Source organism: Zeugodacus cucurbitae, chromosome 3, assembly GCF_028554725.1.
Source record: "Zeugodacus cucurbitae isolate PBARC_wt_2022May chromosome 3, idZeuCucr1.2, whole genome shotgun sequence".
Classification (NCBI taxonomy): Eukaryota; Metazoa; Arthropoda; class Insecta; order Diptera; family Tephritidae; genus Zeugodacus; species Zeugodacus cucurbitae.
Genome location: NC_071668.1, coordinates 29,785,190 through 29,809,000, shown reverse-complemented (window position 1 = coordinate 29,809,000; position 23,811 = coordinate 29,785,190). Strand labels below are relative to the sequence as shown.

Here is a 23,811-nt window from a genome sequence, read left to right as displayed (position 1 = left end):
CTTTAGACCTGGAAAATCAACAACAGACCAGATATTCACCATGCGCCAAATTTTGGAGAATACCCGTGAAAATAGGATCGACACATACCATCTCTTTGTCGACTTTAAAGCTGCTTTCGACAGCACGAAAAGGAGCTGCCTTTATGCCGCGATGTCTGAATTTGGTATCCCCGCAAAACTAATACGGCTGTGTAAGCTGACGTTGAGCAACACCAAAAGCTCCGTCAGGATCGGGAAGGACCTCTCCGAGCCATTCGATACCAGACGAGGTTTCAGACAAGGTGACTCACTCTCGTGTGATTTCTTTAACCTGATGCTGGAGAAAATAATACGAGCTGCAGAGCTAAATCGAGAAGGTACAATCTTCTATAAGAGTGTACAGCTACTGGCGTACGCCGATGATATCGATATCATCAGAAACAACACCCGCGCCGTTAGTTCTGCTTTTTCCAGACTGGATAAGGAAGCGAAGCGTATGGGTCTGGTGGTGAACGAGGACAAGACGAAATATCTCCTGTCGTCAAACAAACAGTCAGCGCATTCGCGTCTTGGCTCCCACGTCACTGTTGACAGTCATAACTTTGAAGTTGTAGATAATTTCGTCTACCTGGGAACCAGCATTAACACCAATAACAATGTCAGCCTGGAAATCCAACGCAGAATCACTCTTGCCAACAGGTGCTACTATGGACTAAGTAGGCAATTGAAAAGTAAAGTCCTCTCTCGACGAACAAAAACCAAACTCTACAAGTCTCTCATCATTCCCGTCCTACTTTACGGTGCAGAAGCGTGGACGATGTCAACATCCGATGAGACGGCACTAGGAGTTTTCGAGAGAAAGGTTTTGCGGAAGATTTATGGTCCCTTAAGAATTGGCAACGGCGAATACCGCAGACGATGGAACGATGAGCTGTATGTGTTATTCGACGACATAGACATAGTCCAGCGAATAAAAAAACAGCGGCTACGCTGGCTAGGTCATGTTGTCCGAATGGATGAAAGTGCTCCAGCTCTGAAAGTATTCGATGCAGTACCCGCTGGTGGAAGCAGAGGAAGAGGGAGACCTCCACTCCGATGGAAGGACCAGGTGGAGAGGGACCTGGCTTCGCTTGGAATAACCAATTGGCGTCAAACTGCCAGAAGGAGGGATGCGTGGCGCGCTGTTTTGGACTCGGCTATAACCGCGTAAGCGGTGTCTACGCCAGTCAAGAAGAAGAAGAAGAAAGACAGTTGCTAGAGTTTAATTCATATATTTTTTAGTTTGGCTTAATCTTCACATTATTTTGCAAAAAGCAAATGCATTAAAACGATTTGCATGTGACTTGGTGGACGTTGTTTGGGCTCTGCGCTAGTAACCGTTGGTGTGGCCAGATGACCTCATAAATATGTATATGTCATATATTCGGGTGTTTGTTTCACTTTACAGCCAGAACAACGAACACGTTGTTTGGTTCCCATGTTTCGTTTAGGATAATCTTATAGCGTGAAGTTTACATTAAAATACCCCTTCCTTTATTAAGTCCTATCATTAATAAGGTGAAACACCACAGGGGAATCTTTAAGATGAGAATAGTGTGATTATTTTGGAGTAATAAAATCTTTATTAACTTAATAATTCACGAGTGTAAATAGACATGTGATCAACTGTTTATTTCATTTAAAGAGTGTATGTGCGCAGTGTAGTGTCATTGCTGCCAAAGTTAGTCCGATCAATGCGAATTCTGGCCAAGCACTCGTTGTATGATGTCCTCCGTTCAATGGCATATTTTCATTGCACAAGTCCTCGGTGCAGACAGTGCATGAAATCAAATTGGCCCAGGGCACATATGGATCGGGGGTATCACAAGCTTCGTCTATATTTTCTGGATCTCCGAAATAACAGCTACGACGTATATAGAAACGGCGGCCATCCACTGATGAATGAAATTGTATAGAATAAGGCAACGTTAGAGGTTTTGAATTTTATATGGAGAGTGGACCGAGAATATCAAATATATGAAGCGAAAATTTTCAATTAAAAATTTTACATATGAAGAGGAACATTAATAATTTCACTTGGGAACATACTCTTGACTCATCCAGTAGGTCAAACTCGGCCATGGTGTTTCTGGCTCAAAAATTACCAAAACATCATTTCTATATATACGGTTTCAAAGTTAAATATATGTATGTATAAGTACTTACAGCCTTCGTGCACCTTCGTTAAACAACCGGTAGCTGGTATGCGACGCTCGTACTTATGCAAATATGCTGGCATATCCGCATCGTCACAATCGGTTTGTCTGACACCTTTGCTCTCGAAAAATTGATTACAACGCGGGTCACTCAGTGATTCACAGTCATAGCAATCAATGCCGAATGCTATAGAAATTCGATCACAGAAATATATTTTTTATTGAAATACTTTTTTATTTATGAAAATGATATTGCTTACCAGTTGATATGAAGGCAGATATTAGCACAATTATTAAAATCGGTTTCATTGCAAAGAAATATAGTCGGATAGGTGGTATATGTATTATAAAAGAACTTTTAATCTAATAGTTTCGCTGATCCACAAGTTGTTTTCTATATTTCAACTAGATCATAACTAAAAATGTTTAGTGAAACGGAAATTGAACCATCAAATTGAAAATAAAATTTGCTCTCCTATAGAGAGTGACCATGAGTTTATATATCTATGTATTTGGATATATGTACATAACTAGGGTAATCAAAAATGTTGCAAATTTAAATATTTTTAAACTCAATTTCAATTATTCGAACAATTGAATGTAACGAACTGAACAAGTAAGGAAAGGCTATGTCCGCGAACAATTTATACTCCCGCAAGTTATTGATGTAATTTTATTAAGATAAGGCACAATTTGACCCATATTTTCGGCATAAAGTCGAATACAATAACGAAAATCTTCACATATGGTATATGAGGGCTGATGTAATTCCTAAACCGATTTCACTAATTTTTCCCAACCAAGCTACACTATATTCACTAGACTGTGCTCACTTAATTTTGCTAAAATATCTCATTTATTTACCGATATATGCGGAATAAATCCCGCACATAATTAGGTATATGGGAGCTAGGGGAAGTTCTGACCCGATTTTAAAAAAATTTGGATCAGAGACACACAATTTGGAGAAAAAAAATGTCCTCTGAATTGAAGCCAGAGATGATATACAGTATTTGTGTCAAGTTTTATTCCGCTATCTTCATCGGTTCTTTATGTATATATTATAAAGTGAACGAATCAGATGGAATTCAAAATTTAGTTATATTGGAAGTTGGCGTGCTTGTGAACAGATTTCGCCCATTTCACCAATTTCACCAGGGTGTCACGAAAATATTACATACCGAATTTCATAAAGATCGGTCTAGAAGTTCCTGAGATATGATTTTTGACTCATAAGTGGGCGATGCCACGCCCATTTTCCATTTTGTAAAAAAATCTAAGTGCAGCTTTCATCTCCCATTTCTTATGTACACTTTTTTGACGTTTTTCGTTAGTGGGTTAACTCACTTTTAGTAATTTTCAACATAACCTTTGTATGGGAGGTGGGCGTGGTTATTTTCCAATTTATTTTATTTTTGGACTGTATACGGAAATGGCTAAAAGATACGACTGCAGAAAGTTTGGTTTATAAGATATATACAAATAACCGATTTGGGGGCGGCGCCACGCCCACTTGAAAAAATTACATCCAAATGTGCTCCTCCCTAATGCGATCCGAGGCACGGACATTCTGATAATTTATATATATATATAGCCCCATAAATTTTTTTAAGTTTGTATTAAAAAAATTAGTACAAGCTTCCGAGAAAAAATGTTCAAATGCTTGATTTTATTTGTTTTATAGCATTTGTTAATAAAATAATTAATTAATTACTTTTCATTTAACTGACTTGTGAAAAGATACAATAGTTCGTAGAAGTATTTGTTTTTATCACCATATAACCACCACCCTAATAAACACCCTGTAAGCTCCTGTGTACTTATATGTTCATATAAACAAATTAATTAGTAATTCATTTGGAGACTCTTTCGACGGAAATAACAGTTTGTATGTGACAATGCTCTTATGAGAGAAGGAAATTTAAAAATAAAATAAATTTCTCACAAACATTCATTTCCGAATATTTTGCGTTGGCGTTGGATCGCTGTTCGTAGGGAAAGAGAGTATTGAAATCTATAGAGCAATAAAATATTTGTCAAATGAATGGATGAGAATTAATCGAAACAACACCGATAAAGTTTTTGTTTAATCATTGTTCCGACTTCGTTTTGAAGTTCTTTTGAAGTTGCCTAAATGAAGTGAAATCCAATTTGTAAATATATGGTTATCGAAATATGTTATATCCTCAGTCTCCACCTATTTCACTGCAAGATTTTGCTTATCAAGCGATATATCCTGAAAATTGTCGTTGAAATACTTTTCAGTTCAACTCTCTTTACCACTCAATAATTTGTTTTCAAAAGTTGATAGGTAAGTATGTCCGAAGATGAAAACCCCCTGCAAGCACCCAAACCGACAACATTGGATAATCTCTTTTTATAATTTAATGTTTTTATTAATTTAAAATATTTTTTACTACTCGCTACAAAAACAAATAACAAATAATCTTTCGCTCAACTACAACAGTAAACAAATTCTGCTACCTCTATGTCTTTCTATTGGAGCTGGATACTGAAGAAAGCAGAGTTGAGTTTCTGCATCAATTTACAATGCAAACATATTTTAGCTTAGCCCATGCAAGAGTTTCGCCGTAAACGCAAACAAAGCGATGGCTAAATATTGTGGCCACGCCTTCAGTTGACTGCTGTGATTACAAAAATCCTCCGTGTCGCAAACATCACACGATATTGGGTCCGCTTGTTCCACTGTAGGATCCAGTTGGCAACCGCGGTCCGTGTCGTTCATGTCACCGAAAAAGCAATTGCGTTCGATCCGCAGCAGATCTCCCACTGTGAATGAAACAAATCAGACACACTTTCATAATTACAAATATTTATTGTAAAATATAATTTATAAACAAATTTGTAATGCAGTTAGCGTAATGCAATAGAAAGCAAAAATTTGTGTAGAAGAAAAGACAGAATGAGTCAGTGACTCAGTGACATTGGCCGTCGAAATGGAAATATCTAAATTAAGAATATATACATTTTGAGTTTCTTTATTGCGAGAACAAAAAAAAAAAACGTGTGAACATATTTCGCCACACAAATCTCCTAAATCTATTACTGCTTCAGATCTATAATAACTGTGATAACTGTGTGTGGGAAGAAGGTAAGATATAACTTAAAACGAGTAAAATTTCGTACACCCAAATGATCACATCAATAATATTTACTATAAATTGGCATTTTTTCATAAGAGATAGTGCATCTTCAGAGAATACACTAAGACCATAAAGATCCCTTTATTATTGATAGATAATTAGGGATATTTAATTCCCATTTTTCATTTCTGCCTGTACATTCATAGTTATAAAATATTTTGAAAGTATATGAGAAAATTGTAAATAATAACTAATGAAGAGCTGAGTTCGTTCTTTATTTCGATATGTCTGCTCAGGAATGTAGTATTCCTCTATATATAAATATTTTGTAGATGTGGTAAGAGAGTGTCATAAGAATGTTATGTATCAACTAGGACTGGCCAAGAGGCTTACGATGAGCTACGCCACCATAAATGCATTCTTAATATAATACATTCATAATTGGTACATGTGTGTAAGAATCACCTTTATATGTCCGTTTCATGCAACCCGTTGCGTTTCGTTCATCCAAGTCATACCCGAGATATCGTGGTGGTGGAACATGCGAGCAATCCAATTTGAAGTGGTTTTCCATGTCGAAGTCATCCCCGCAACTGGAATGGTAGATGGATTCACATGAGTAACATTCAATGGCCCAAGCTGCAAAAAATAAGTACAAAATTAATGTTAAAGGTGTTGTCTATGAAATATGTAATACTCAACTTAAATGTTATTGGCGATTTTAAAGTACGTGGAAAATTATTGTAATTTTAACCTTTCTGAATGCTATAGCAAAAGTTAAAAGTAATAGATAATATGCAAAAACATTGAGATTGGTGACTCAATAGCCTGTCTTTTTTGCAGACAGCTCTCGTTTTTTTTGTTTGGTCTACGGTTGCCTGCTTGCAACTACAGAAGGGCGCAAATTATATTAGTCAAAAGTCGAGACAAATTTCATTCATATTCAGCGAAAATCACATTACAGTTAAGAAAACTTGCTCACTTTCATGGAAATATCGAACATATTGATCAATCAATTGGAATATTGAAAATTGCTTTATTGTATATATTAGAAGTAATTAGGCTTAACTGGCTTTGCTGTTGGAAGTCAAGTACAGTAAGCTAGTGAAAATGTGTTCACGAGGATCGATTAATTAAACACTAAAATAACAAAAATCGTTTTATGTCTTGTAGATAATGAAGATGTGATAATTCATGGATCAAAACTGCAGAAGTTGAGGAAAGATATTTTTTTATTTTTTCTTAAGGAAAGTCACATTTGATTGATATATTCAGCTATATGTTGCTAGGGGGAGTATTAACCCGAATTATCTACCAAGGCATTTTAAATCAGAAAAGATTTCTAAGAATTTCATTAAGATATACAGGATATTGATCGATATTGTGAGTAAAAAATCAGTCAATTATTGGGTACATGGGGTTTTAAAAAGTAATTGTCATTTTTCACACACAGTTTTAACCCATATACAATATGTATGCATATATTTTTAAGATTCTCGCTCTGTTTTTTATTCAGCTTGATAGTTATCAACTCACAATCTTGTTGAATAAAGAATGTTGAATTGAAATACAAACTTTTACTAGGGTATATAATGGTCGGCTGAATCTAAACTTAGCCCAACCTTACTTGTTTAAATTGAAGTAAAGTGTGCATGGATTTTGCGGAAAACACAAGCAGCCGGCCATTTCCTCCATATAAGGCAATGACAAATCTCACACAACAAAAGGAAAAGGAAGTTATACAAAAATTGCTCATACATTTTGCAACGTTATTATGATCCATATCCTGTGTTTATCTCATTCTGCTTAATAACTTACACATTTAAATATCGATTTCTTTTGAAATACTTGTTCAAGTGTTTTAAGACTCTGTCTAACCGTTTGTTCGCGAACACTTGGCTAAAAATTAAAATATTCTCATCAAGACTACAGAACATGCTCCTGAAATATACATATGGGTCGCGAACCGTACGTTCGCACGCATTTAAAGTTCAAAAAACAAGGAAAACAGAAATTTGTCTTATTTTTTTTATGTTTCGATAGCATTTTGCTAGGTCTTTCTTTGGTGCAAAAGTTAAGATCTTTCGATTTTTATTTTTTAATATGTTAGCGACAAACATGCGGTCGCGACCGTACGAATAATGGAAGTTGCTTTTGGGTGCAACTAGAAAAACTCAAAAAATAGCGAAATGGAGCAAAATATTCTAAAAGGATTAATTTATATTAAATTGGAATAAAGTAACTTCCTCCTAACTAATTGCACGTTGAAATTTTTCTATTGGTTGAGTACCGGTCGCGAACGTACGATTTTTCCATCAAGTTTTTATTTGGATTTTGGAAACCTTTTCTTAAATAAAGCAAACTAATATTAATTTTATTGACTGAAAAGATATAAACATATGGGCATTTCCGCCATGTCGAACGGGACAATCGTACGCCTTTCAACTAAAAAAAAAATATGAACTAAAATGTTTTTTAATTTTGACAGTAGGATTTTTAATAGCCCTTCATTAGCTCTACATTTAGTGTTAAGGTTGATTTTGGAACGGTTTTCATTTTCAAGATAATTGCAAAAAATCAAGGCATTCGCACGGGACAAAAAATGGAAGTCGTTTTTGGGGACAACGATTCAAACGACGATTTCAGCGAATTGTGAGGCAATATTCAAATGTTTTTGATTGTAAAATGTTGCGCATTGATGACCTTTAAAGATGGTATAAATTTCATCCAAAAATAATTTATAGATTTTTTTAAATTAATTATTAACCACATTCGCACGGGACATTTTTTTCCATCATAATATTTATGTTGATTTTGTTGTTATAATACGGAATTATTTAACAACAAGTCCAATAAAATGGCTTAAAAAAGTAGTAAATGCATTTATTTATTTATTTTTACCATTATCCAAAGAGAAACACAACAAATATTCCATAGTATGAAATGAAAATAGTATTATGAATGTGAAATACAATATTTTAGAAAAGCAACTAAATGATTTCTTAATTTTAGTTAAGAGATTTATTAAGAAAATAATATGTCGTGATCGTATGTAAATTTTATATAAAAAAAAATAAATTTCAATTTTTAAATTCCACACCTACGATGTCGCACGGGACCAATTTTAAGTAGTTACCAAAACCACAAATCTTCTGATTTTTGAACAAGGTTTTTTTTATTTTAATTGTATTAAAATTTACTGTTTATACCCAAAATTTGGCGAGCTTGCTGCTTTTATTTGCGATGCAGTGGGAACAAGTGTTGTTTTTTGATGTCGCACGGGACAATAAATTTTGGGATAATAAGAGAGCAAAAACTTACAGTTATTTGCAATCGTATGGTTTCTTATGCATTTTATTTTGCTCTTTGTACCATTATAAAGGTTTTACACAGAGCAAAAAATTATACATGATATGTTTCTTTAACAATTTTGACGAAAAAACAAATGCAGTAGAAAAGTCGAAATGAGAATAGTTGCTCCTATTCGACTTGGCTTTCGTATATCTCGTAATTAGTTATGAATTAATTTAAAATTAATTAAATATAAATAAATTTAAATATTTTCCTATGAAAATATGCAAAAACTTTGTAATTCTAATAATGTTTAATATTTTGTCCGTGGTGGACCTTCTGGCGGAAATGCCCATTTATAACTATGAATAAAACAAAGTCATCTTTATAAGATATAAATAATTTCATCCGGTAGAATAGTTTTTAAAATATGGCAAAGAATTATAGAAAATATTCGAAACACAAATATGTATAAATAAAGATCAACAACAACTCTCCAAGCGAAGAGAAAGTCTCAAAAAATCATACGTCCAGTAGTTTACAACAAATTTGTGTAGACGATCCCTTGCAATATTTTAAAGTGTAACGTGTCAATGGGAATAAGCGTGTAACTAAAACTTGATGGTATTGTCTAAATACTATGGTATCGCCTGGTAAACAAAACTCGTTTTGGAGAGAAATTGTTATAATTTAAGTCGCAGTTTTCGCATTAATTAATCAGCGTCAAATATTAATTTTTAAACTAACTTGAATGTTTTTAACACAAAACATATGTCCTTAAGGTCTCCGTATGTTTTCCCTTTAGTTTAGTGTTTTATAATTATTTTTAAATAAACTAGCATATATACGTACATACATCTTCGTGTTTTCTTTGACATACTAACCATTCACGGCCAAACTGAGCATCAAAATTATCAGGCAAAAAATGCGCTGCATTTTCCTTCACTGTGTCGTTTACTTTCACTTCTGAATTTATTGTCCGTACTTTTAAAATATCAATGATTTATGTGTGTGATATTCGGATGTAGAACGATTTATTTTAATTTATTGCACAATGAAATTCGGCTGGATGGCTCTGGAAGCGTACGTTCTATAAGCACATACATATGCAGCGTATATATAAATAGCTTTCGGTTTCGGAATTTTCCGATTTCGTCGTTAAAGTTGTACGTCAATATACTGAAGCAAAAAGCGATCACGCATTTAAATTTTCACGAGATAATCAAATAAATTTATTGATTTCTCAACTACTGTTATACATAAATTTGTTTGTACTGTGTTTCAATATTAATACTTTTATAATCTTCAGTGAGTTATGAAATTATTTTAGAAAACGTTTTTGTAATTTTCTTTTTCTCCTTTGCAATGTTCCTTTTTGTTTACTTGATCTCTTTTAAACTGACACGTTTTACACTCTCGTTCTCCACACGATTTTTTCATTTATGCTTTCACAACCATTTATGCGGTATAATTAATTTAGGAACGCTCGTCTTTCAACCATTTAATCGCGCGTCCGAATTTCTACTGATCAATGTGTGAGTTTTCCAAAACCCCAAAGATAATTTTTACACAAAACTCATGCCGCAAATAATTCTAATTACACATATGTTCTCATGTATGTATGTATCTGTCCGCGTAAGTATGAATTTATAAGTTTCCACATTGATTTGAAGCGACACCTTTGAATATTCCGCACCTATCGTCGGCAGCTCTTGCATAGGATTTTCTCCTGCCTATACACACTCGTACTGCTCATCCACTAATAACTACATGCGTTTGTATGTATGCAAATGGTCACACATTCTCTAGCACAGCTTTTTTGCTTTTATTTGCTATGCTCTTACATTCCCATTCCAACAGTATGTCCGCTCACTCATTGCGTCATTTGTTGTTGGTCGAGGCTCCTCGCGGCACTTGCATTCGACAGCGCTGGTACAAATTTGTTTGGAGTAGAGCGCTAGAGAGCAGGCTGACAGTCGATGTTAATTACTCTTTGGCATATAACCATTTCATGTCGGCCACCTCCTGTTGAGCAGATTACAAACACAAATGTACCCAGTTGGAAATTTTTAGTACGGTCATTTCGTTGTATGATGGTTTAGCTGAACTTCTCCTCTTGTGGAGTGAGCCCTTATTTTAAGATATGTTTTATGTCACCTGTTGCCAGCTGATGTCTTGTGTGAGAGGATACTTCTTGCCAGGAAACACCCTATTTTTGATTTTACTTAATGTCTAGACAGATTTATCTCGATGTATTAACAAATTCCTCAGATCTCACTTTTTTGCCAATATTTCTCCCTTGTTCGATATATCATATTTGTGCTTGAGTTACTACATGAGACATCTAAAGCTAAGATAGGATAATCCTACGGAGGTGTGGTCTTCCACTTGCCCTGTTTCCATCAGCGGGTACTGCGTCTAACACTTTCAAAGCTGTAGTGTTTTAGTGCAGTCGGACAACAAGAACTAGGCATGGTAACTGCTGAACTATGTCAATGTGGTCGTATAGCTCGTTCCATTGTCCGCGGTATTCGCCGTTGACAAGTTCAAAGAACCATAAATGTTTCGCAATTCCTTTTTTCGAAAACTCCTAGTGTCGTCTCATCGGATGTTGACATCGTCCACCCTTCAGCATTTTAATGCAGGTTGAGTTTGGTCTTTGTTCGTCGAAAGAGGACTTTACTTCATTATTAATTTTTAATAATAAATTGAAGTAAATTGACGGAGAACAATATTTTTTGTATATGAAAATTATAACTATTTTTTGGTTAGTTCTAGGCACTGATGCTCCGCAAGGTTTAAATGAACAAAACTTATTTATAACAACATATTATTTTCTCACATTTATGTGTAGAATTCTCACTACGTGGATGCGGTGAACACCAGCAGAGGCGTGGGTGAAGTATTAATTCATAGTTTTTATTGCCACTTCGTGCCTTTTACGATATCTCTGTGGCATAGTTTAGCCCATTTTATGGCTTTTTTCGTGCACACTCAGCGTCTTCACTCATATACTCATGTACTCGTATTCTCAATACTCTAGAGAAGAGTGCGTTCATTCGTTGTACAAATAAATCGCCTGTTGCATGTTCCACGTCTGTCGCTAAATTTTGTGTGGGTGTGTCAACTCTTCAATTTATTTGAAAGACATGTGACTATTTATGTTGGATAACTTCACGAAAAGGATGACTACTGCGTTTACCCCTGCTCTAAGTTGGCCCGGATCTACAATAGGTTGGTGGATTTAGATACAGCGGACTGAACTTTGGAAATTGTGATAACAATATGATATCTTATTTAGGTAAGTGAAATGAGGCGTTAATTCATAGTTCTTGTTTTTAAGTGAATACAAATTCACATTCGCAAAAATGTGGCAGTCTTAAATATTGTAACTGTATTAAATTTCATTTATTTAACTGCTAACAGAGTAAATGCTTAATATTCATAAATTATTAAACATAGTTTTTGTAATTTGCTTTAGAAGAGTTCGTAACCTTCTCAGTGAAATCTACACTAATCATATAAGTTGTGATTTGCACTGTCTATCCCAGCATATCTCGGCTCAAGTTAAATTTATCATCCTCAGCGGAGTATTTATTATTGTAATTAATGCCAAAATTATGTGTTTAGTCAAAATGTTCAAGCTTTTGAATAATATAACAATCGAGAATAGTCCTAAAATAACAATAGTATTCTTCTAAATCTTTAAATAAACATGCCTTTGAATGACCAACATGGCGTATGAGTTACATTTTTAGTTCACTTACATTAGGGGCCATCATAAATTACGTCACACGAATTTAAGGACTTTTTAACCCCTCCCCCCCTCCTTGTCACAAGTTGTCACATTTTGAACTCACACGTCTAGCACCAGGAGCGCAGCAGAGCGGGAAACGATATTACCCTAAATTTTGAATTTTGTCACTTCTGAATGATGCCCTCCCCCCCCTTCAAGGTGTGACGTAATTTATGGATGGCCCCTTACTGCTAACTATAACCCTATAAATTGGCGTCAGTTGACTTGAATAAATCCTTTGATTAAAATCCTATTACCCTAAATTTTGAAATGTGATGTTACAAAGCTTTTGACCCCCCTGCCCCTTGTCACATAATGTCACTTCTGAACTACAAGAATCGGAATTGAAATACTTAAAGCTAACGCAATAAGATCATACGATAGTTTGAAAGCCATGGTAGTAGCACGAGAGCTTTTTAAAAAAAGCTCCTATTCAACCTCTGTTGAAAGCAAAAGTTGTTGGCAAAAATACTTTTTATGTTCTATTGACAAAAATATTGAATATGGTACGCTATTTTGATAGATATTTTCACTTGAATTATGGAATGCGGACCACGAGCTGCAAAGATACTATATATTGTCGATTATATTGTCACTATCTATTTTTAATAGGATAGAATGTCGGAAAATGCAATTGATTTTTGTTTACTCAATGAAAATTATACAAACGCACAGAAGTGTATTTTTATACTCTCGCAACATGTAGCACTGAAGCCTTAAAACTAAAGTCTGTCTGTCCATCCGTCGAAGCTATAACTTGAGTAAAAAATTAGATACTACTAAAGCTATATAAACCAAACTCTCAAAAGTCATTTCCTTTATGCACTCCCTTATACAATCTAAAAACGAAGGATATCGGTTTATAACCACGTCTGCCTCCCATGCAAAGGTTATCTTGAAAACTATTAAAAATGCTTTAATTCAGTAAGGAAAAACACCAGAAACCTTAAATTGCATGTTAAAGTTGGTACATAAGAGCTGCAATGAAATTATTATACAAAATTTTAAATGGGCGTGTCTCCGACCACTTATGGATCGATAGCCAAATCTCCTAAACTACTCGAGTTTAGCAGTTCCTGTGTTGAATAAAAGAACAGTTAAAAGCTCTCAGAGAAGTTCGCTACTGAACCTGACGCCATTTCCCCACATTCTTTCAAAAGACAGTGGAAACAGGAAGATCACTACTGGTCGTATGAGTCACCTTTTAGCGAAGAAGGTTGTTCGAAGAAGGTAGTTCGATGTATTGATGCTTTTCATCGATTTCAAACATATCGGTAATTGAAACATCGATGTATTTTTGAACTTTTATTACGGATTTTAATAGTGAACATGAAAAGATAGTTTTCGAATCATAATTAAATGAAATACATTAGAAAGTCAAACATTTTTTTCATAAAAAAAATATATATATATTTTCCTATAGTTCCGAGATGGAACATAGGGCCTCAATAAAAAAAATTATAATAGAACCCTCGTTCACTCTGGACTGAAGTGGTCACAATGGTTAACTATTTATAAGCCTGTTTTTATATCCTCGATGCCAAACCACATTTCTATTGGATTCTGATTGATAGGAGCGTCATCTGATTCAAGATATATTTGGACTTCAACTTATACGTATATCATATTTTGTTGGGGAAAAATGTTTATGATGGATCCAAATATATTATCAAACGAGTGTTCAACTTCACACAAAACCGAAGATTCTGATGTACCAGTTTCATTCTTTACATCCTTTGTGAACCTGTTTGACTAAAAAATGTTTTGCTTTTAGCCATAGCATCTTTAAACTGCAATTATTTTGGCTCTAACATAGTTAACAACGACAGAGTTGAATTAAATTCAAATGTGTCAAGTCTTTTATTCATATTATTTTGCAGTTCACTTTTACTTCACCTAAACTACGGACTAACTGGACAAATACCTCTAATTTATCCAGTTCTTACATCATTTATTTATCATTTTATTTGTATTGCTTGTAGAAGTTTTTGTTTTTTTCTTTCGCAATTCAGCGCACTTTCATTAATTAACTTAACAATATCACTTACCTTGGTGATCAAAGCTGACACTTCCATCGACATATCTATCAACATAAAACATCGATCCAGGTACATTCCATATATCGAATATAATTCGGTTCTTAATGCCCTGGCACTGTCATATACCTGTAATTTGGTGGCAATGTAAAATATTGGAACATTTGATACCAATTAAAACCCCAATTATATACATACACTTTATTTAACAAAATAAAAAACATACAATAGCACTTACAGTATATTATACATACTTGTCGAGTGTATTTTTATATAGTAGCATAATTCCGGGCGCACTTAAGCGCCATACATTGGTAAAAAGATCGAATAAAACAAAACTACAAACTAAGAATACAGTATTGAGATTTTGATCGCCGTTTGTAAGAGAAGAAAATGTCTTATGCTAAATTTTGTATGGTAATTTGTCAAACAGCAACTAGTACAGTGGCGGCCCAACAACTTAGGACAGCATACGTGCCAATGCGAAGAAGAGTACAATGGCGGCGGCTACCGGGACTGTGGCGCTGGAGCCATTGCAGAGGTTGCCACTGCAAACATCGCACGACAGTTGCTTCACGAATGGCAATGAGGGATCGGCTTGGCAGCCGGATTGGGTATTCGATACATCGCCGTAGAAGCAGCCACGGATCACCTGTGGATGTCCGGGAACTGAAATGAGAGGAAAGAGTAAAATATTTAATAATAATTGAGGAGGTAACAGAAGATGTATTTCAAGAAAAAGCGATGAAAACAAATTAAAAACTGATCAAGCAGAATATAATCACAACCACACCTTCTGATTTCAGTATAATCGCTAAAACGAATATTTATTATACAGTTGCACGTTTTTGTTTCACATTATTATATATGTATGTATGTACATATATACTAAAATTATGAGCTTGTTGATTCCATATTTAATATACACTCTTTCTATAACCTTGAACTCTAACCTTGAACTCAACTTTTGTTGAGACATTTCGTATTGCTTATCGAGAATTGTTTTTTTTGTTTTATTTGTAATTATATTTGTGAGAAAATGATATATTATTTTATTAAGAATTCGCTTAAAATTCATGAATGCCGTATTTATTTAAATGATTTGATTATCTTATAAAATCACGGTCATATATACTTATTATGTCATAAGCGATCTTGCATGTTTGACAAATGCAATTTTTTTGAATTTTTTCGTACGCGCCAGTAAAATTATCAAAATTACTCGACTTAATAGTAATAAACATTTTAATATATTAACTGAAAGCATTTGTTAAATGGACTCCTTACTTAAATTTGGTAGGCAATGCAATCCAAATATCATCTTCCGAATTGAAATTCAGAAAACCTGCAACCATTTTCGAAAACTTACTTTTCTGGAACCGTTTTGGATATCTGTTACTCCGTACTCCTATATATGTTTTGATGAATATTAAAGCATGAATTGGATCAATAGAATTTAACAATCCTGGTTTTACTTGGAGTGACAATATCACAAAATAATTATCTATCCAATGCTGAAGTAGCAGCTCACTTAATAACATATGTAGCCATGCCAATCTTGCATGGAAATTCCAAATTAATGATAAAAGAAGTGAGATCTAACCAAATGTTCCTTATTTCAAAACCTCTTCTTTGGCTTGGCTCCAAAAACAAAACGATCAATATTGCTTAAATATTCGCGATATCTATTAGTTGACATATATGTAAATATATATGTATGTATAATGTGTATGTAAAATGTCGTTGAACTCGTCGAACATCTGCTTATGGTTGCAGTTCTGCACACTTAACCTCAATATGATCTCATCCACAAATAAACTAATCTCTAAATATAGGCATTACGAAAAATTCGGTTGAAGAATTGGCAAGAAGAGAGAAAATAAAATTTAGAATACATAGTTCAAAGGCGGAGTGTCTTCTTTCACAAAGCTATCCTAAAATGAAATATACATTCATGTTCATATATACTAGTATGACAGTGATATAAAGCTACCATAAGAATAAATTTTCAATATATAAATAGAGTTGTATTATAATGACTCATAACTCATAGTTCACGAAGTCAAGTCATATCTTATATATGTATTGTACATAATATCCAATCTTTCGAATAAATGATTGCGTGTCTCTTGATTGATACACATGTAAGCTTATATAGTATATATCTATATCTCAATTTGTTCTTTTTATAACTTAATTTCTTGTAATTCAATTTAATAGAATCAGTTAAATTTCACAAATTACTTACTCTACGTTAAGTTTCGGCTTGAGTTGTGTGAGATATGTTCACGCACTAAATATAAAGAAGTGGTGTTCACACCCGCACTTGTGTACTCAGTATAACACTAGTAGGGTAATAAAAATAACAAAGCTGGTTCAGAACTAGTCCGAAATAGATGCCGAATGGAATAGTTGATTAAATTCCGATTTATGCTTCTTGAAACATAGTATATTTAAAGTCAGCGGGTTGAAAACACTTGTCCGGAAATTACAAAATCACGTCTGCTTATTCTGTTCAGGACTCTGTGACAATGTTATAGCTTAAACTCAATTGGTAAATTTGTAAGATCAAACATCTCAGAATTTTTCGAGAATAATTTACCGAGCTATGTCAACTTATACTTAAGTTGTATCTTTAAAAATATCAGAAAAAGTTCCACATCATTTATTTTCAGTCTCACCATTGACTAGGTAGGGATTCTCTCTTCAGTTGAAAAAGGTAATGACATACACATAGGTATAATGCTTTGATATGCCCTTACATCAGGGCATTCCCTTACCCTATATCTATTGGATCATTTAAAGGTGTTGAGACATTTTTGAGGTTGACATAACTAATATAATCGCTCAAACTTTCCAACATGTGAGGGATATTCAGCAATTGTAATTTTTATAATTTGTTTAAAAGTACAGTAAACGAGTTAATGCTTATATAATCATAATAGTTTTTGCAAGACTCGAAACCAGATAATTAAATTCAGTTGCATAATTTTATATGTATGTTTAATTTCTAGAACTATCGGAAAACTATTTCATTTTGTTAGCAACTGAACCTGTACACCTGTACTCCAACAACAACCTCAAGTATCTAACCGATCTAACAATAGAATATATCTTAAAGCACGTAGTTTACTTATGCAATATTTTTTTTCTTAGAAGTTAAATTGTTAATTACCAGTAACATTACAATTACAAAATAAATAAGTGTTGCCGAGATTAATTCGCAATTATTTACAAATGTTCGTTGTAATTACTGGCAATAAGATGTGCCGAAGTATGTGTAGGCATTTCATTACGTGTGTTCTACAATTAACAAATGCGCCATTAAGAATATGACTGAAACCGGTCGTAGCTTTCCGCTCGACTATGAGCCCCGTTTTCAATTTAAGGCGCAATAGCGCTTTATCGTGATGACATGAAGACGCGACAAAAATCACATACGACCCCCTGAATATCTACGTAATACAATACCGTAAGAATACACCCATACATACCCATATACATATAACATATACATAGATACATGTATAGTTGTATACTGTTTATGTATGAGGGAATATATGTAATTTGTAAATAAATTAACTATATCTCCAGGTGAGCATGACATCATTGACATATTTGCTAATATGTAATGCACATATTGCATTTGAATGTATTCGGGCACCTTTGGCATCCATAAAAGTGCCAAGCACACAAATTGTAACAAAATACATTTAATTTTACTAGTTTTGGAGAAAATATTACGTCACCGAACTATATGAAAAATTTGATATACTTTCTGCTGTATACATATATGTATGTACTCCTTTGCATTCACACCGTAGTCATTCGCATATTTCACACCGGTATTTGTAATTTTATACGGATATTCATTACTTACCATCGAGCACCTTCCGCATGCAGCCGGTGGCATTGTGTACGTTGAAGAAGTTCTGCAGGAAGCGTGGCGGCGATACGCGTGCGCAATCGTATTTCATGTCATCGCTCGCCTCGAATTTCTGACCGCACTTCGGATTGGTGACCGAGTCGCAAATGTAGCATTGCACGGCAAAGGCTGTAGAAAGGAAGAGAGTTACATATGTGTTAGTTATGGCACTTACAGAAGTTGTTTTTATATATTTATATATAGATAAACTATTATTTAAGTGTTTATTATTCTGCTTGTTATTATTATTGAGTTGAGACTTTTTAAATTTCAGCTTAAAACTAGTTGCCTTGGATTAATATTATTATAGGTGAGAAGCTGTGTGAGAGAGTTTGGTTGATATAAAAGCGTATGTATGTATGTATATAAATATGTTACAATAATGATGTTATGGACTCTAAGGTCACAGCTATGTGAATTATTATGATTGGCGCATTACTGAAACGCAAGCAAGTGTAAACATATCTAATTACTAAATTACTAATAATTTTACATTTGAATTAAAAATAAAAATTAAATTAAAAAAAAAAAAACTTTTTTACATTTAAATTACACTTTAATTAATATATTTTTATTCTTTAAGCAAATTTAACTCTTCACTATTTATTTATTTTATGTTTGATATTTAATTATTTGCACTTTTTAGTAGAAATTTGCAAGAATACATTTATAAATATTTTTTATCGATGAATTCTTCAAATGTTTCTTACTTTTAATGTGTTTCTTATTTAAAATTAAAATGGATTTATTTAAAGTACAAGATAGTTCGCAATTTTTTGCGACTGTAGAAATTTGTACGTGATCACTTTTTCTCTGCATACCATTAATTTAATTACTGAAAGGGGGCAAGCTGAGAATATATTATTCCAATAATAATTAATATACTGTTGACTTCAACGATTTAACAAGGTAAAAACATTAAGATTCCATTTACATTTACTGTTTTATATTATTTTATAGCCGTATCCCCTACATATGTATGTATGTATGTATGTAGTTGTTACTGATCCTTTTACAAGCAATGTAATTATACTACATAATTTAATATAATATATTAAAGATATGCGTTGAGTACTAATTGTTAAGTTCTTTTCACTTTGTTAAATTTGTATTTATGTTGCAAGTTATATTCTTAAAATTTATAATAATAATAAAATTCTTTCAACTCACCGGAGCATGCAACACTGGCGATAACGGCAATAGCCAACAATGATTTTACTGCGGAAACCATTTTGGTTGTATTGTAAATTATTTTGATTTGTTTGGTTGAAAAACTGTAATTGTTTATAAAATATATATATAGAGAACATTGTTGTTGAAAATATTTCCGTATAATATATAATATAATTTAGTAATATTACCATTAAAAATTAAAAAAAAGTATAAAATCAAATATAAAAAACTAAAATTTTCAAAAAAGTGTTTTTGCAGAATTAAAAAACGAATAAAAACAATTTTAAATTTGAAGCAGGAGTAATACAAATTGTTTCAATCATTTCTTGAATGAAACCAACATGTAATTTTGATGTTTAACAAATCCTCTTAAAACAATTTTAAATGCTTCCAAGTCCTTTAAATGAGTCCTTTATGCGTTTAACAAAACAAATTTTTAAGATCAGAAAACATTATGGTTGATTTTGAGAAAACTGCTTCTGCTAAATTTATGTATGCAAGTTTAAGTAAATTGTAAAGAATAATAGCATTAAAAAATAAGAATATATAGCATTAATAAAAAATATATTTATTCATAGAAATCTGAACAAAATACGCGTTTACTTAACTTTTCAACTTTTATTTGCAATTTTATTACTTATAATTTCAAGAAATATTATTATTTGCCTAAAGTAAAATAAAGATAGGCACATATATATATTAAACTTTTTATGTTTATATTTTACATAGAAAAAACGTTATCCTTTTCCTTCAAATGCATCAATACATTTGAAACTCAAACACTTTTTAATTAACATTACACATTATTTTTTATTTTAACTTCGACAACAATAAACACTTGCTTTAAAACTGTAAATTAAAATACATTTTAATTCACTTTACAAGCAAAAAACTGCTCATTAAAATAAATATAATTTCCTCTACAAAACTAAAAAAGAACACCAAACTTCCTTTTTGTCTAACCTGAGAGAACGCTGTGTAAAAGACGTCTTGTAAGTAGCACGACACGGGCGCAACTGTGGCGGGCATGGGTACCCAAACTCCGAACTGGATTACGGACTAGCTGATCGCTTTACTACACACACACACACACACACCACCAACAGCCAAGCGTATTCATACTCGCAAATAATAATGTTGTTATTCACAGCGTAGCGCCACGCTTGAGTAAGGCGCACAATGTTTTGAGTGAAACAGAGAGGAACAAGTACCCAACCCAAAGAACTTTCACTCACGACCCCCACCAGTCAGCCGAGTGTGTCATCATTTAGTACTATTGGTAAACAACATGTGTACCGAAATAAATTTGTTTTCATTCGAGTGTTTGTGAGTAAGATTTTGTTTTCCATGAATTTTGCAGCTCAAATGCTGCTACGCCAAACGCTCACTCACTTGGCGGTTGGCCACTTGTTTGAGTGGGAAAGCAAGTTTTTGGATGTGGGAACCATAGCCCACTTGGGTGGACAATACCACTCGTTCAACGTGTTGTTTTTGAGTATGTTTTTTTGTTTTTCATCTCATTGTCAAAGCATTGCTCTAATGCTTTCTTGTTGATTGCTACTATGACCAGCTTTTGGCTTTTTTGTCAAATACTTCTGCGTTTTACTTTGCTCATTTTCATAACAAATCTCGAACCAGTTGTGAGAGCTTTTTCATCAATTTTGCTTTGTGTTTATGTTGCGTATTATGTACTTGTACATAGTCACACTAATTGTATATGTGTAGAAATTTATGTACAACAGTAGTAATCGTAATCTTATTTTCAATTATGAGGTAATGCTTACTATGTATGCTACGCCTATGCTACAATAGTTATGGTGTGATCGACTCTGTCAAAGTTCGGAGAAACAGTTCTTCATGCAAACCATTACCAGATAATTGATTGTATGTGCAGACGAGTATGTCAGAGAAATTAAAAGTAAATTTATTTATAATTTTATAATGGAGAAATTTGATTTTGCGGTTAATGATCTATTTACTGAACATTTTAGAAAACATCCATCACTGTTTGTATCTACATACATAAGTATATATTCAAGAATTACTCATTTTCAGTTTTACGCTTTCATATTTATTTTTTAATTTCATTTATTGTCTAATGAGTGCCACCAATTGTCAAATCTTTTGGTTACGCTTATTCCAAATCATATGTTTGGCGGCAAAAAGTTTGATGCTGTTTAGCCTTAAAGTGTTATATCTAGTTAATTTAATTAATTTCAAAACATCGATTTTTTATTAATATAATATTATGTATCCAAGTAAACACTATGAAAATTTCAAGTCAGTCCGAGGGTATTTCTCATCTCTCAAAACTGTGAAGTTTTGAAAGTCGGTGACCAAGATTTTTCGGATATGGCTAAACCATATTTACACAGGGTTTCTGAACTATATTTTCTAGTACTTAGTCGAAACATTTTTATTACCTATAAAAATGTTTTACCCACAATTTAAAATTTTACAAAAGTATGGTAAAAATCAATTTATTTTAGAAGCCGTCATTTTGTCAAAAAAAAAAAATTGTTTTGCGTATTTTTTCGATTAATTACATTACTTTAACGAAATCTGTTTGATTTTTTTCATTTCAGATGATTCACTTCAGAGATACAGCGGTCACCGTAAAAAAAAATTATTCAATACTCCTCAAAGTTACCAAATATGAAAAAAATATTTTAATATTTTTTTAGGGCTCCTAACTTGATGTAACCTCTTAATTATATTTTTAATAGGTTGCTTCTTAAACATAATTCTAGAAAAAAGTAATACCCATGAAAATTGCTATTGATTAAACTTTCAATGGATAAAAATTTAGTTTCAAATAAAAAAACTATATATTTTGCAAAGAAACTCTGATACTCATAGTTCTGAGGCGAGGGTATGAAGGCAAAAAGAAAAAAAATAGATAAATATAAATGTGATCATTGAAAATCTTAGTAGAAAGAGAAAGTTAGAAAGAGTATATGTTATATATATTATAGATTTATGATAGTAGTGGTTATTTCCGGTTATATTTTCTGGATGAAAAATATAAAAGAAGGACCAGACTTCGTAGATATTTTTTAATCACAAGAAACGATATATGCAACGTATTCGAAACATATGAAAAAGCACTACCATTCGCAAGATGACTGAAGTCTATGATAGCTCTAATGGAACTGCTGAATATATTAGAAGCCAAACATCATCATATCCATCATAAATAACAGAAAAATGCGCGTAAACTGAACTTAATCGTCAAATTGTAAAAATATTTAAGTGCAGAAAAGCTGAAGTTACTGTCGCCCTGGAAAACGTATAATAATCACAAGTAGTTACTAACAACCATTGAAATGTTGTTTAGGGGAGGATTTTGGGATTACATCACTACAACATTTTGTATATATATTTTGATGACATCACTAGACTTAGTATGATGCTCAGTGAAGATGGGAATAAAAGTAAGCTATGTATCTCTACATATTTACAAATATACATACACATATCTATGTATGTATATATGTTTTTGGACTTACGAAAATATTGAACATGTTCATCTCACATCGAGGGATAAAGAATAGTTGGACAGTGTAAGACAAAATTGTCTTGTAAATCAGTAGTTCAAAAATTTTGAAGTTTTATACGAAACCCGATCTAACCAGTCTGTTTATTTCAGATGATTTCATATGAGAAACCTTAAATGTTAACCCACGTTCTTCTTTAGTTTACAGTACCAGAGAATTGGATGCAGAATCAAAGTACCCATGAATAACAAAAACAAAAGAGAAATTAGTTTTAATAATAAATAAGATGTGCTTCTTTCTTTTAATAAATGACATTTCTTGTGTACATACATAAATAATATTATTTATATATATGTATACATATATGAGAATTAAACAGTGATGATCTAATCATTAACTCAAAGCAACTGAGAATTTTCTTAGCTAAAACACCTGCTCTAAACAAAGTCGGCGTTTGACGATTTGAGCGGAATTTCGTAGATAATGTCGCTGCGATTTGTTGTCTATTCTGTTTGCTACTCCTCTAAGTATGTATGTTTATACATACATATGTGTATGCATTCTCAATTTGGCGTATTAAAGCGATTAAAAAAATTAGACATAAAAATTCTAAGTGCATATTAGTATATTCACGTATTTGCAATTGAAGACTAACATTACACACGTACATAGGAAAAAATATATACATATGTACATACATTTATACATATGTATCTTATATGACAAATTTAAGTAAATATAAATGAGTTCTCGGAGTGAATATTAAAAGTAGTAAAAAGCATGAAGGTAATTATTTATAATTTACAAGTTCATAG

At 32.9% G+C, this 23,811-nt stretch overlaps 3 protein-coding genes and 1 long non-coding RNA gene across 4 annotated transcripts; 1 reads left to right on the top strand and 3 right to left on the bottom strand.

Annotated features, from left to right (window-relative positions):
• Positions 1-1,578: 1,578 nt before the first annotated feature.
• Ly6i (uncharacterized) lies at positions 1,579-2,602 on the bottom strand. The gene is made up of 3 exons (XM_011189184.3): positions 2,435-2,602; positions 2,185-2,361; positions 1,579-1,913 (listed from the first exon to the last, which is right to left on the bottom strand). The coding sequence occupies exons 1-3, from the start codon at positions 2,481-2,483 to the stop codon at positions 1,654-1,656; spliced, it is 486 nt and encodes a 161-aa protein (XP_011187486.1). The 5' UTR covers positions 2,484-2,602; the 3' UTR covers positions 1,579-1,653.
• Positions 2,603-4,549: 1,947 nt separating this feature from the next.
• LOC105215334 (uncharacterized) lies at positions 4,550-10,337 on the bottom strand. The gene is made up of 3 exons (XM_011189183.3): positions 9,454-10,337; positions 5,744-5,917; positions 4,550-4,964 (listed from the first exon to the last, which is right to left on the bottom strand). The coding sequence occupies exons 1-3, from the start codon at positions 9,503-9,505 to the stop codon at positions 4,738-4,740; spliced, it is 453 nt and encodes a 150-aa protein (XP_011187485.1). The 5' UTR covers positions 9,506-10,337; the 3' UTR covers positions 4,550-4,737.
• Positions 10,338-11,647: 1,310 nt separating this feature from the next.
• On the top strand, positions 11,648-23,279 carry LOC128920312 (uncharacterized). The gene is made up of 3 exons (XR_008470408.1): positions 11,648-11,870; positions 22,085-23,062; positions 23,149-23,279. It is a non-coding gene; the product is annotated as an uncharacterized LOC128920312 (long non-coding RNA).
• Positions 14,588-20,668, bottom strand: LOC105215333 (uncharacterized). The gene is made up of 4 exons (XM_011189182.3): positions 20,463-20,668; positions 19,497-19,600; positions 18,282-18,455; positions 14,588-15,070 (listed from the first exon to the last, which is right to left on the bottom strand). The coding sequence occupies exons 2-4, from the start codon at positions 19,555-19,557 to the stop codon at positions 14,862-14,864; spliced, it is 444 nt and encodes a 147-aa protein (XP_011187484.1). The 5' UTR covers positions 19,558-19,600; positions 20,463-20,668; the 3' UTR covers positions 14,588-14,861.
• Positions 23,280-23,811: the final 532 nt, after the last annotated feature.

What these genes read in the sequence shown, in the direction of transcription:
- Ly6i (XM_011189184.3), bottom strand. Translation starts at nt 2,483, where the DNA reads ATGAAACCGATTTTAATAATTGTGCTAATATCTGCCTTCATATCAACT. An exon ending in ATCTGCCTTCATATCAACTG is followed by an intron (nt 2,362 to 2,434) that starts GTAAGCAATATC and finishes GAATTTCTATAG; the next exon opens with CATTCGGCATTGATTGCTAT. An exon ending in AACGAAGGTGCACGAAGGCT is followed by an intron (nt 1,914 to 2,184) that starts GTAAGTACTTAT and finishes TTCATTCATCAG; the next exon opens with TGGATGGCCGCCGTTTCTAT.
- LOC105215334 (XM_011189183.3), bottom strand. Translation starts at nt 9,505, where the DNA reads ATGCAGCGCATTTTTTGCCTGATAATTTTGATGCTCAGTTTGGCCGTG. An exon ending in GCTCAGTTTGGCCGTGAATG is followed by an intron (nt 5,918 to 9,453) that starts GTTAGTATGTCA and finishes TATTTTTTGCAG; the next exon opens with CTTGGGCCATTGAATGTTAC. An exon ending in CATGAAACGGACATATAAAG is followed by an intron (nt 4,965 to 5,743) that starts GTGATTCTTACA and finishes TTTCATTCACAG; the next exon opens with TGGGAGATCTGCTGCGGATC.
- LOC105215333 (XM_011189182.3), bottom strand. Translation starts at nt 19,557, where the DNA reads ATGGTTTCCGCAGTAAAATCATTGTTGGCTATTGCCGTTATCGCCAGT. An exon ending in CGCCAGTGTTGCATGCTCCG is followed by an intron (nt 18,456 to 19,496) that starts GTGAGTTGAAAG and finishes TCCTTTCTACAG; the next exon opens with CCTTTGCCGTGCAATGCTAC. An exon ending in CATGCGGAAGGTGCTCGATG is followed by an intron (nt 15,071 to 18,281) that starts GTAAGTAATGAA and finishes CTCTCATTTCAG; the next exon opens with TTCCCGGACATCCACAGGTG.